The 14,032-nt window shown below is 36.5% G+C and overlaps 1 protein-coding gene across 1 annotated transcript; it reads right to left on the bottom strand.

The window, feature by feature from the left end:
• Nucleotides 1-9,058: 9,058 nt before the first annotated feature.
• LOC145636587 (uncharacterized) lies at nt 9,059-12,491 on the bottom strand. The gene is made up of 4 exons (XM_081688163.1): nt 11,844-12,491; nt 10,140-11,243; nt 9,222-9,725; nt 9,059-9,067 (listed from the first exon to the last, which is right to left on the bottom strand). The coding sequence occupies exons 1-4, from the start codon at nt 12,489-12,491 to the stop codon at nt 9,059-9,061; spliced, it is 2,265 nt and encodes a 754-aa protein (XP_081544289.1).
• Between the last annotated feature and the right edge of the window lie 1,541 nt (nt 12,492-14,032).

Here is a 14,032-nt window from a genome sequence, read left to right on the forward strand (position 1 = left end):
TACGATACTTAATAAAATTGTGGAGGACGATACCAGGGGTATATATGTGAAGTTTATGATCAAATCTCATTTTTACTTTTATAATTTAAAAGAAAGCTTTAGATAAAGTATACTTCATACTTCGTAACTAGAAGTATAATTGTACTGTATAGTATAATTTGCAATCTAAGTGAAGACACACTTGAACAAATATAGTCCTCAAAGTCAGAGTAAGCATATGGTGTACGACGTAACAGTCTTAAATTTTGCAATCCCAACTTTAGAGACACACTCCTAGTGCTTTGTCAATTAATATTCTTTTTTAATACGAAGTACGTAATTAGTATTAGTCATTTGGGCGTCCCTATGTTTTTGGCCTTTTGCGTTGATAAGCCTAATTTCATAATATTTCCACATTCTCCGGATCAGACCTATGCATTTTTCAACTCTACAGTATTTTTTAAAATAACAAATTTAGTGTTACAATCTTTAGGATCTACAAACTTAATTACGGAGTATATGTTTATATAATTATATACTACCTCCGTTTCTTATTATATGCAACAAAGGGGTATTATTTGTGAGACATAAAATATTTCTTTGTTGCATATAATAAGAAACGGAGGTAATACATTTAAAAAAAAAAAAAAACCAACCTCCGTAAGAAACTAAAGAATTAGTAGCAGCATTATTTATATGAAAAAGATATAAGTAAAAAAATATTTTTAAAAATACTTTTTGTAAAAAACCAATTACCATTAATAACATTTATATATGGGCGCAAATAAGTAAACAAAATATTCAGGGGTATAAAATGGTAAAGATTACACGTACAATTGTTGTATGTAGTCCCCACATACAACTTTAATTTGTCATTTTTTATTGGCTAGAATAATGGATCCAAGTTTGATTAAATTCAATTTATATTTAACTCCTACTTTTCTCCCTTTTGTTGATGTTGTGTCAAATTTCTAGTGGTGTTATATATAGGGACAACATACAAAAATTGTATGTGTATCAGCTCTCGGTAAAGTCCACATACTATTACTGGCCTTGTTTTTTGGAGCTGTTGTGATCTGCTCTGCTTTGCTAAAATCTACTTTTGCTAAGCCTTGCTCTGCTTAGTATTAGTTTTCTGCCTTGTTTGTGCTGAAACCTGCTTTGCTCTATTGATATGTTGAAATTTGTTTTGCTCTGTCTAGAAGCTCAAAAGAACAGGACTTTTAAGTTTTTAAAAGGGAAGGATATGAGCTATCATATAAAAAATAAAAATAAATAAAAAAATAATAAAAAATAAAAACGAATAGATGGTCCTTTAATTAGCTTCAAAAGTACTTTTTATAATAACTACAACTTATATAATTTGTTTGTCTAATAACTGGGGAGTTGGGAGATAGCTTGATGTTAGTTAAAGTATAATTACTATATAGAATTTGTTTGTCTTGTTTGTGCGAAAATGATACGTCTATATAGACAATAATGGAAAATGTGACTTTTATGGAATACTTGGGAAGCTTTCTATTGTCAATTTATAATAATGAAATTCTAAGCACATTGACCCCCTTTTAATCATGATAATTGTAGACCCAAAACTTTTCAATATCATATTAGACATCCACTTATATAGTTTTATTTCAAACTTTACTCCCTATTAGATTTTTATTAATAAGAGACGTCATATAACTATATTAGTTTAAGCCAGCATATAGCATTACCCTTCATTTATTTATAAAATTTGTAATGATAGTTTAAGCCAAAAAAAAAAAAAAAAAAAAAAAAAAAAAAACTCCAAATTTGAATACTACGAGTAGTATGTAACTTGAATAGTTGATAAACCTGGTCTATATATATAGAGTTATAATGCGATAAGGCCCAACAGACCAGGTTTGATGGCCAGTGGAGTTACGCAGATTGGCCCAATAACCTGGTAAACACAATTTATCTAACTTTCAGTTCAGTTGAATACCCAATTATTGTGCCGCAATATTGTCATCTTGCATGTAAATTGTAAAACCCAAATACTCGCAAATGATACATTGATACTAACACAGAGCTTTGATAATTACTCTTTTTAAATAAAAGAAAAAAAAATTGGTATAGAGGACCGACCCTAATCAGACCTAAGCTCTCATGATTTTTCAGCCTAAATATTTATAGACCAGACTATTGAGAGTAAAAGGGAGGGTAAAAGAATCCCTACCCCCAAGTGTTATCACTTGGTATTCGAACCCCATGCCTCTAACTAGAATTTGCTTACCAAGTGAGTCAACACTTTGTTGGTGATAATTGATACAAGTACAATACAAAACTGCTAAAATATAGAGAGAATTTGATAAATTGAATAAACTCAATCACTTGAATTACAATCATGATGGCCATGGCCAATAAATAATACATCGTTCCCAAACCCGATAGAATTAGGAAATAGTCAAAGATATCAAAAAGATATTATGCTAGGCATAAAATATATACTAAGCATGAAAATATGGAAACTAAATATATCCTAATAATTTCCCAAAATATATCCTCCAAAATATATCCTCCAATACCCCCCCTCAAGTTGGAGCATGGGGATTGTAAATGCCCAACTTGGAAAGAAGATGATCAAACTGAGACTTCCCAAGCGCCTTAGTGAAAATATCTGCAAGTTGCTCCTTAGTGGAGACATAGGAAGGAGCAATTAAGCCCTCTGTAATAGCATCACGAACAATGTGACAATCAATCTCAATGTGTTTTGTACGTTCATGAAAAACTGGATTTCGAGCTATATGTAAAGCAGATTGATTATCACAAAACAACTTGATCGCCTTAGGGTGTTGGACACCCAAACTCAAAAGCAATGCCTTCAACCATTTCAACCCATGTGTGGTTGAAGCCATGCACCGATACTCAGCCTCAAAAGAAGAGAAAGATACCGTGGGTTGCTTCTTGATTTTCCACGAAATAGGAGATTTACCAAGAAAAACTAGCCAACCAGTCAACCAACGACGGGTAAGAGGACACGCCGCCCAATCTGAATCACACCAACCCTGCAAAGTCAGGTCACTATCTGCACTTAACAAAATACCCTGTCCTGGAGTACCCTTTAAATAACGAACCACCCTGAGAGCTGCTTCCCAATGCTCAATCCGAGGTTCGTGCATAAACTGAGAAAGAATATGAACCGAATATGCCAAATCTGGTCTAGTCACCGAGAGATAAATCAACCGCCCTACTAGTCTACGATAAGACTCAGGATCCTCAAGTAACTCACCACTAGCAAGACTAAGCTTCTGGTTCTGCTCAATCGGAAAACCACTTGGTTTCGCACCCAATAGCCCTGCTTCAGAAACAATATCCAAGGTGTACTTTCGTTGACACAAAAACAAACCTGATTTACTACGAGCAACTTCAATGCCCAAAAAATATTTCAAAGGACCAAGGTCCTTCATCTTGAAACAGTCACCAAGATAAGCTTTGAACACAGTTAATGCAGCGGAATCATTCCCAGAAATAATAAGATCATCAACATAAACTAAGACATTAATCTGAACATTGCCTTTAGTGTATGTGAAAAGAGAATAACCAGAGTAAGATTGAATAAAACCGTACCCTTTCAAAGTCGTAGTGAGCTTTGCAAACCAACATCTCGGAGCTTGTTTCAACCCATACAAAGACTTTCTCAAACGACACACCAAACTCGAATCCGAGCTCTCAAAACCTGGAGGTAATTTCATGTACACCTCTTCTTCAAGATCACCATGTAAGAAAGCATTATGAACATCCATCTGTTGAATCTCCCAGTTTTTTGAAACTGCTATAGCAAGAAAAGCGCGAACAGTAGTCATTTTTGCAACCGGAGCAAAGGTCTCACCATAATCAATACCTTCTCTTTGATGATTACCAAAAACAACCAAACGTGACTTGAGACGTTCAATATCACCATTAGACAAAAATTTCGTCTTATACACCCATTGAAAACCTAGTGCTTTCTTGCCGGGAGGAAGATGCTCCAATGTCCAAGTTCCATTATCTTCCAATGCCCTTATTTCTTCTTTCATAGAACGCCGCCAACCTTCGGATTTCATTGCTTCTTTAAAGGATTTTGGATCCTTTCCCAAAACAACGGCTGCAAGAAATTTGCGATAATTCACAGAAAACATGTCACAATTTATATAGTGTGCCAGAGGGTAAGGCGTACCTGAAGGAGGGATTGGAGACGGAGTGGACGGAGACGGATTTTTAGCAAAAACTGAGTGAGTCACATAGTCACGATGACGAACATTGGGAATTTTTTCACGGAACCCCCTACCTAAGGGTTCTACACTCGATCGGTGGTCACTCGACCCATCGCCCGATGGAAATCCATCGGGGAAGGCAGAACTAACGGGCTGCTGCTGGGAAGCCGACCCCGCGCCCGCGACCTCACCTCCCGCGCCCGCGGCATCTTCCTGCGGGGAGATAGGCTGCTGGGCAGCCGACCCCGCGGCCTGCCTGCGGGATGGCCCCTGCTGTCGCGGGTAGGCTGCGGCATGGTCTGTCTCGGGCTGCTGCGTGTGTTGGACAATATTTTCGACACTCGTGACAGCTTGTTCATTGATCTGTAAAGTGCTCTCGTCGCCCATAACTACTTCATTATCATCAAACACCTCATACTCCATGAAATCCGTATGAACATCATTATTTTGATCAAAATTCGTGGACTCTATATTCACAACTTCCGGACTACAAAAAGGAAACACTTCCTCAACAAATTTCACATCACGTGACACAAAAAAAACTTTTGACTCAAGTTCATACAATCTCCATCCTTTCTTCCCAAAGGGATATCCCACAAAAATACATTTCCTACTTCGACTTGCAAATTTGTCCCCATTTGTTTTCTGATTATGAGCAAAGCACAAACATCCAAAAGTACGAAGGGCATCAAATAAGGGAGGTTTATTGAACAAAATTTCAAATGGAGTTTTATTTTGTAACAAGGGAGTAGGTGTACGATTAATTAGGTGAGCAGCGACAAGAACACATTCCCCCCAAAAATAAATAGGCAAATTGGCTTGAAACCTTAAAGCTCTCCCAACTTCAAGAATGTGTTTGTGTTTTCTCTCAACTCTCCCATTCTGTTGTGGAGTCCCCACACAAGAGGTTTGAAAAATAATTCCAGTAGCACTAAAATAATCATGCAAACAATTAAATTCAGTGCCATTGTCACTTTGCACAACCTTAATGGTTTGAGAAAATTGTCTATCAACCATAGCAACAAATGCTAAAAACATTCGAAAAACCTTAGTTTTATCAACCAACAAGTAAATCCAAACAGCTCGGGAATAATCATCAACAATAGTTAAAAAATAACGAGCTCCACACGAAGAAACATGTCGATACGGACCCCACAAATCACAATGTATTTTCTCAAAAACCCTAGAAGCTCTACTATCACTCAAAGGAAATTTATCTCTAGGATGTTTGGCACGCATACATACCTCACACCCTTTAGAATGATTATGTTTATTGCCACTAACATGAGGAAGTAACTTAACCACTTTTTCTGAGGGATGACCCATTCGACGATGCCACAACTCCAAGGTCGTCCTTGCTTCACCCACATCAACGTGATTCACCGAATCTGATTGCTAAAATAGAATAATCCATCTCTCCTAACTCCCGTTCCAATCAGCTCCTTCGTTTGATCCTGTACAACACACATATAAGGGTTAAATTGGACAGTACAATTAAGTTCATCGATAATTTGTGACACAGAAAGCAAATTTCAACTCAAATTAGGAACATAAAGAACCCCGGTTAGAATAAACTTGTCCGACAAACGAACAGAACCAATTAAAGAAGCCAATACGGTGTCACCATTGGGAAGACCAACAGGACACTCTAGACACTGCGTATCAAACAACCAAGATTTGTCTCCGGTTACATGATGAGTTGCCCCTGTGTCAATAATCCAAGAGGTAGCATCAAATTTTCCATTCAAACGATTATCGGGAACATTAACATTACCAAGCAATCCCGTAATTGCATTTGAAACACCATGGACTGAATATTTCCCCCCCTGGACTCCAGAAACCACACGTGTGAGAGGGGGTGACATAGGAGATAATTCATCATCCCCGGCCATATTATGAGTTTTGAAAAAAAAAAAGAAATTTTAACCTGCTCTTGATACCATGCTAAAATATAGAGAGAATTTGATAAATTGAATAAACTCAATCACTTGAATTACAATCATGATGGTCATGGCCAATAAATAATACATCGTTCCCAAACCCGATAGAATTAGGAAATAGTCAAAGATATCAAAAAGATATTATGCTAGGCATAAAATATATACTAAGCATAAAATATGGAAACTAAATATATCCTAATAATTTCCCAAAATATATCCAAAATATATCCTCCAAAATATATCCTCCAATAAAAACATAATCTCGTGCCTCAACCATAAGTTTAAGGTTTCAGTTTAGTTGGTCCTTTAACAATACTAACTCCTATAGTCCTACGCAAGGTTGCTCATCAGTCCAAGACCAGACTAGCAACAGTCACAACACCGAACCAGATCCAAGAATGAAAAATTAAAGTTCAAGAAGAAGCTCGGACGAATTAAGCTAGGAGTACCGATCCCGGATCGGATCGAAAATATTTGTCCAAAACCAGGACCGGACCGGTTTGGGCCGATTCTAGAATTTAGAAAGAAAAAAAAACCTAAATGTTAAATAATTTATGGAAAACATGGAAAAAAATAGAGGAAAAACAATATTTTAACGTCCTTTTTGCATGTTTAGTACAAAAAGGCTTATACGACTAAAGTTTTTCAAGCTTGTTAAGGATAATTTTAATCATTATTAAAGGTTTTATGTATATTTTTAAGCAAAAAAATCGGCCCGGTGCAAGACCAATTTTTATAAGGTTTTGGACCGGATTAGACCAAAGACCAAGAAAATAAATTTCTCGACCCGGAGACCGGACCAATTAATTTAGTCCGGTTTGGTCCATTTTTTCGGTGCAAACCAATTTTTGAACATCCGTACTCCTATAGTCCTATGTAGTAATAATCCTACGTGACTTTAAAACTTGAGAGAAAAGGAAGAAAGTACTTCATATTACAAATGAAAAGAAACTTAGTTTCTTAATTACAAACAATAATTTTAAATGTATTTAGATCTATTTCTTTGTAATTGTTATTACGGTGAAATATACTTAATGCTCAAAAGAGTATACACTACTTAAAGATAGTAATTATTTGTAACTTTGTAAGCAACTAAGCACGAAATTGACAGGGATAGGTACATTTGTGTTAAAATTTGAAAGCGTAAGCTACCTGTCAAGGAGTCCAATTTATTGCATACATTTAACAAAGCAAATAGGTTAAACGTCACTAAAGGTGATCCTATATGTTAGATCTCAGAAAGTAATTGTCTTTAAATTATGTTTCATTCTTAAAGCAATTAGCAATGGAATTGGGTTAAGTATTGGCACATAACTACTATTTACATGCCAAGTAAATAACAGCTATATGACAAAAGATTGGTTTTTTTTTTTTATTATTATTATTATTTTTTTTATTATTTTTTTTTTAGTGGTACAATATTTGTACTATTAAAAATAGATATAAATAGTACTATTAAAAATAGCTTATACTCTATTAGTACATTAAAAATTCCATTGTAATTATAATGATACATTAAAAATACCCTTACAACGGCAATAAAAAAAATCTCAAAAACTAAGTGAATTACCAATTAACCCTCTTATATGCATCCTAAACAATAGGAGCTAATGAGCTATGCGCCTAGTTGTACTCGAGCCATTAGCTCCACGTCAATTAGAACCTTACCCCCAAGTACCATCACTTGCACTCTTTAAAAGATAATGACTTTACTAACTATTATTAGAACTAGAGTGTGGTAAAGTAATGGTTGACCACCATGGCCCACGGAGTGAGCAAAATTAAGCATCTAAACGAGAAAGAGAAACTCAACATAGAATAATTAATAACAATAATGATAATTAATGCTACACTACTTGAACATAATATAAGGTCTAATCATTTCATAATGTCTAGCATTATCTATTAATTTAATCAAGTTGGACCGAACAGTCTGATTTCTGATGTTTTAATGCTAACTGATCGTGAAAAAGTTCACGTACACTACTAAGGTGGCACTTAATTAGTGATTTAGTGTCCTGCCCAAAAGTTATTATATCCTTTGAAAAATGAATTCTTTTGCGTTATATATGACTATTTAACATTCCCTTAAAAAATACGAAGTATATGATTATTTAACGACAAAACTTATCACGTTAATATGTTTGGTTTTAACTTTTATTTTCTATAAAAAGCTTCAAGGTCTTCTATTATACAATAGGCAGCGATGATGGTAAGGAGTAATAAATTAAGACATATTTGTTGCAAAAAATTTATGTCAATATTAAGGATTTGGGCTTCAAAAACGAGATACATATATATTCATTATCGTTGTTATCTATGGGTATTAATTTAATTATCGGCTAAAAGATTACAAGAGTTCCTTTAATATACAAAATATTGAGTACTAGTCAAGTATTTAAAAAGATGCTAATAAAGCAATAAGTGAGTTTTTGAGATTAGCACAATGCAATCCAATTCATCTATTGTTCTCTATTTTTTGTTCTTGACATGAATCATGATATCATTTAGCACCTCTAACAAAACTGACTATTGGTGTCTATGCTAAAATATAGAGAGAATTTGATAAATTGAATAAACTCAATCACTTGAATTACAATCATGATGGCCATGGCCAATACATAATACATCGTTCCCAAACCCGATAGAATTAGGAAATAGTCAAAGATATCAAAAAGATATTATGCTAGGCATAAAATATATACTAAGCATAAAATATGGAAACTAAATATATCCTAATAATTTCCCAAAATATATCCAAAATATATCCTCCAAATATTTCCTCCAATACCCCCCCTCAAGTTGGAGCATGGGGATTGTAAATGCCCAACTTGGAAAGAAGGTGATCAAACTGAGACTTCTCTAGCGCCTTAGTGAAAATATCTGCAAGTTGCTCCTTAGTGGAGACATAGGAAGGAGCAATTAAGCCCTCTGTAATAGCATCACGAACAATGTGACAATCAATCTCAATGTGTTTTGTACGTTCATGAAAAACTGGATTTCGAGCTATATGTAAAGCAAATTGATTATCACAAAACAACTTGATCGCCTTAGGGTGTTGGACACCCAAACTCAAAAGCAATGCCTTCAACCATTTCAACTCATGTGTGGTTGAAGCCATGCACCGATACTCAGCCTCAGAAGAAGAGAAAGATACCGTGGGTTGCTTCTTGGTTTTCCACGAAATAGGAGATTTACCAAGAAAAACTAGCCAACCAGTCAACGAACGACGGGTAAGAGGACACGCCGCCCAATCTGAATCACACCAACCCTGCAAAGTCAGGTCACTATCTGCACTTAACAAAATACCCTGTCCTGGAGTACCCTTTAAATAACGAACCACCCTGAGAGCTGCTTCCCAATGCTCAATCCGAGGTTCGTGCATAAACTGAGAAAGAATATGAACCGAATATGCCAAATCTGGTCTAGTCACCGAGAGATAAATCAACCGCCCTACTAGTCTACGATAAGACTCAGGATCCTCAAGTAACTCACCACTAGCAAGACTAAGCTTGTGGTTCTGCTCAATCGGAAAACCACTTGGTTTCGCACCCAATAGCCCTGCTTCAGAAACAATATCCAAGGTGTACTTTCGTTGACACAAAAACAAACCTGATTTACTACGAGCAACTTCAATGCCCAAAAAATATTTCAAAGGACCAAGGTCCTTCATCTTGAAACAGTCACCAAGATAAGCTTTGAACACAGTTAATGCAGCGGAATCATTCCCAGAAATAATAAGATCATCAACATAAACTAAGACATTAATCTGAACATTGCCTTTAGTGTATGTGAAAAGAGAATAATCAGAGTAAGATTGAATAAAACCGTACCCTTTCAAAGCTGTAGTGAGCTTTGCAAACCAACATCTCGGAGCTTGTTTCAACCCATACAAAGACTTTCTCAAACGACACACCAAACTCGAATCCGAGCTCTCAAAACCTGGAGGTAATTTCATGTACACCTCTTCTTCAAGATCACCATGTAAGAAAGAATTATGAACATCCATCTGTTGAATCTCCCAGTTTTTTGAAACTGCTATAGCAAGAAAAGCGCGAACAATAGTCATTTTTGCAACCGGAGCAAAAGTCTCACCATAATCAATACCTTCTCTTTGATGATTACCAAAAACAACCAATAAACGTGACTTGAGACGTTCAATATCACCATTAGACAAAAATTTCGTCTTATACACCCATTGACAACCTAGTGCTTTCTTGCCGGGAGGAAGATGCTCCAATGTCCAAGTTCCATTATCTTCCAATGCCCTTATTTCTTCTTTCATAGAACGTCGCCAACCTTCGGATTTCATTGCTTCTTTAAAGGATTTTGGATCCTTTCCCAAAACAACGGCTGCAAGAAATTTGCGATAATTCACATAAAACATGTCACAATTTATATAGTGTGCTAGAGGGTAAGGCGTACCTGAAGGAGGGATTGGAGACGGAGTGGACGGAGACGGATTTTTAGCAAAAACTGAGTGAGTCACATAATCACGATGACGGACATTGGGAATTTTTTCACGGAACCCCCTACCTAAGGGTTCTACACTCGATCGGTGGTCACTCGACCCATCGCCCGATGAAAATCCACCGGGGAAGGCAGAACTAACGGGCTGCTGCTGGGAAGCCGACCCCGCGCCCGCGACCTCACCTCCCGCGCCCGCGGCATCTTCCTGCGGGGAGATAGGCTGCTGGGCAGCCGACCCCGCGGCCTGCCTGCGGGATGGCCCCTGATGCCGCGGGTAGGCTGCGGCATGGTCTGTCTCGGGCTGCTGCGTGTGTTGGACAATATTTTCGACACTCGTGGCAGCTTGTTCATTGATCTGTAAAATGCTCTCGTCTCCCATAACTACCTCATTATCATCAAACACCTCATACTCCATGAAATCCGTGTGAACATCATTATTTTGATCAAAATTCGTGGACTCTATATTCACAACTTCCGGACTACAAAAAGGAAACACTTCCTCAACAAATTTCACATCACGTGACACAAAAAAAACTTTTGACTCAAGGTCATACAATCTCCATCCTTTCTTCCCAAAGGGATATCCCACAAAAATACATTTCCTACTTCGACTTGCAAATTTGTCCCCATTTGTTTTCTGATTATGAGCAAAGCACAAACATCCAAAAGTACGAAGGGCATCGAATAAGGGAGGTTTATGGAACAAAATTTCAAATGGAGTTTTATTTTGTAACAAGGGAGTGGGTGTACGATTAATTAGGTGAGCAGCGGCAAGAACACATTCCCCCCAAAAATAAATAGGCAAATTGGCTTGAAACCTTAAAGCGCTCCCAACTTCAAGAATGTGTTTGTGTTTTCTCTCAACTCTCTCATTCTGTTGTGGAGTTCCCACACAAGAGGTTTGAAAAATAATTCCAGTAGCACTAAAATAATCATGCAAACAATTAAATTCAGGGCCATTGTCACTTTGCACAACCTTAATGGTTTGAGAAAATTGTCTATCAACCATAGCAACAAATGCTAAAAACATTCGAAAAACCTCAGTTTTATCAACCAATAAGTAAATCCAAACAGCTCGGGAATAATCATCAACAATAGTTAAAAAATAACGAGCTCCACACGAAGAAACATGTCGATACGAACCCCACAAATCACAATGTATTTTCTCAAAAATCCTAGAAGCTCTACTATCACTCAAAGGAAATTTATCTCTAGGATGTTTAACACGCATACATACCTCACACCCTTTAGAAAGATTATGTTTATTGCCACTAACATGAGGAAGTAACTTAACCACTTTTTCTGAGGGATGACCTATTCGACGATGCCACAACTCCAAGGTCGTCCTTGCTTCACCCACATCAACGTGATTCACCGAATCTGAATTGCTAAAATAGAATAATCTGTCTCTCCTAACTCCCGTTCCAATCAGCTCCTTCGTTTGATCCTGTACAACACACATATAAGGGTTAAATTGGACAGTACAATTAAGCTCATCGATAATTTGTGACACAGAAAGCAAATTGCAACTCAAATTAGGAACATAAAGAACCCCGGTTAGAATAAACTTGTCCGACAAACGAACAGAACCAATTAAAGAAGCCAATACGGTGTCACCATTGGGAAGACCAACAGGACACTCTAGACACTGCATATCAAACAACCAAGATTTGTCTCCGGTTACATGATGAGTTGCCCCTATGTCAATAATCCAAGAGGTAGCATCAAATTTTCCATTCAAACGATTATCGGGAACATTAACATTACCAAGCAATCCCGTAATTGCATTTGAAACACTATGGACTGAATATTTCCCCCCCTGGACTCCAGAAACCACACGTGTGAGAGGGGGTGACATAGGAGATGTTTCATCATCCCCGACCATATTATGAGTTTGGAAAAAAAAACAAGAAATTTTGACCTGCTTTTTATACCATGCTAAAATATAGAGAGAATTTGATAATTTTTGCTAAAGGATCATCCCACCGGTGGGTTTAATTTCTAACCCACCGGTAGGGGGGAAATTTTTTATGAACGGTCCCAAGATTTAACCTGCTCTTGATACCATGCTAAAATATAGAGAGAATTTGATAAATTGAATAAACTCAATCACTTGAATTACAATCATGATGGCCATGGCCAATAAATAATACATCGTTCCCAAACCCGATAGAATTAGGAAATAGTCAAAGATATCAAAAAGATATTATGCTAGGCATAAAATATATACTAATCATAAAATATGGAAACTAAATATATCCTAATAATTTCCCAAAATATATCCAAAATATATCCTCCAAAATATATCCTCCAATAGTCTAGCTTATACTTGCAAATTAAATGATTAACTCTTACTATTTTTTTAAAAAGCTACTAGGAGTACCTTATAAGATAATTCATTTAATTAATCATCAAAATGTACTACAAGTAGGGATTGTTGTGAGTTACAATTGTTAATAGTGACGCACAAGACCAAACTAATTTAGCATGGATTTGAAGTAAAGCGCAAATGAGAGCTTAGATTATGGGCCAAATTTAACGTTTAAATCTCAAAATGTTGTCAAAGGGTTGCGTTAATCAAACCATATAAAATAGGATAGCTATTTTAAAAATTAAAAGTTCTAAAAGATGTTTCTTTATAAATAGAATTATTGTATACAAATAGCATTTTCTCATAGTTTTACTTAATATAGTGAATTAGTGATGATTGTCTAGGAGAAAAAGTGGATAGATAATGATATCCATATATAGTCCTATTCCTTTAATGTAGGTACTTAAATTATACTCTATACTTTTACGAGTAATAATTTTGTTATAAAGACATACCCTTTAAATAATATGTTTAATCCATATAAACTATTTAAGTATACATTTGAAAATTACACAACCTCAATGTTAAGTCTTCTTTAATTAACGAATACCAACTATCTTATTTAGGGTCTTTTCACATTTACTTAATTTCAGTTCAGTTCAGTTCATCTTCTAATTTTCTTATCTCATAAAATACTTAGTTCAGCTCAGTTCAGTTCAGTAAATGTGAACAAGCACTTAGTCTAGTTAAGGAGCCGTTTGGTTTGAACAGGGTAAACGGAATGGAATGAACAAAGGGAAAGGAGGAGAATGGAAAGAAAAACCATTCCGAAGACAAAGTTATTTGTTTTACAAAAAACACAAGGAAACAAACCACCAGTTAAACCACCACACCACCACCATAGAACACCACCCAGCCTTCACTTTGAAACCTTTTTCAGCCACCCCACCCCACCACTACCCCTTCGTGCGAGGGTTTCGAGGGTGGGAGGAGGGGTGGCTGACTGTGTTTTGTAGGGTGGAGGGTTTTTTCCATGAATTAATTTTTGTGGGTATGGAGAGGAGGGGCGGCGTGGGGGAGGGACGACGAGAGGGAGGGGAGCGGCGACGAGAGGT

This window comes from Chenopodium album, chromosome 6, assembly GCF_948465745.1.
Source record: "Chenopodium album chromosome 6, dcCheAlbu1.1, whole genome shotgun sequence".
Classification (NCBI taxonomy): Eukaryota; Viridiplantae; Streptophyta; class Magnoliopsida; order Caryophyllales; family Amaranthaceae; genus Chenopodium; species Chenopodium album.

Bases quoted from the DNA above. Each gene is read 5' to 3' on its own strand.
- LOC145636587 (XM_081688163.1), bottom strand. From the start codon at position 12,491: ATGGTCGGGGATGATGAAACATCTCCTATGTCACCCCCTCTCACACGT. The intron at 11,244-11,843 runs GTATGTATGCGT...GCTCATAATCAG, and splicing joins ATCTTTCTAAAGGGTGTGAG to AAAACAAATGGGGACAAATT. The intron at 9,726-10,139 runs GTTCATAATTCT...TGTCAACGAAAG, and splicing joins GGGAGATTCAACAGATGGAT to TACACCTTGGATATTGTTTC.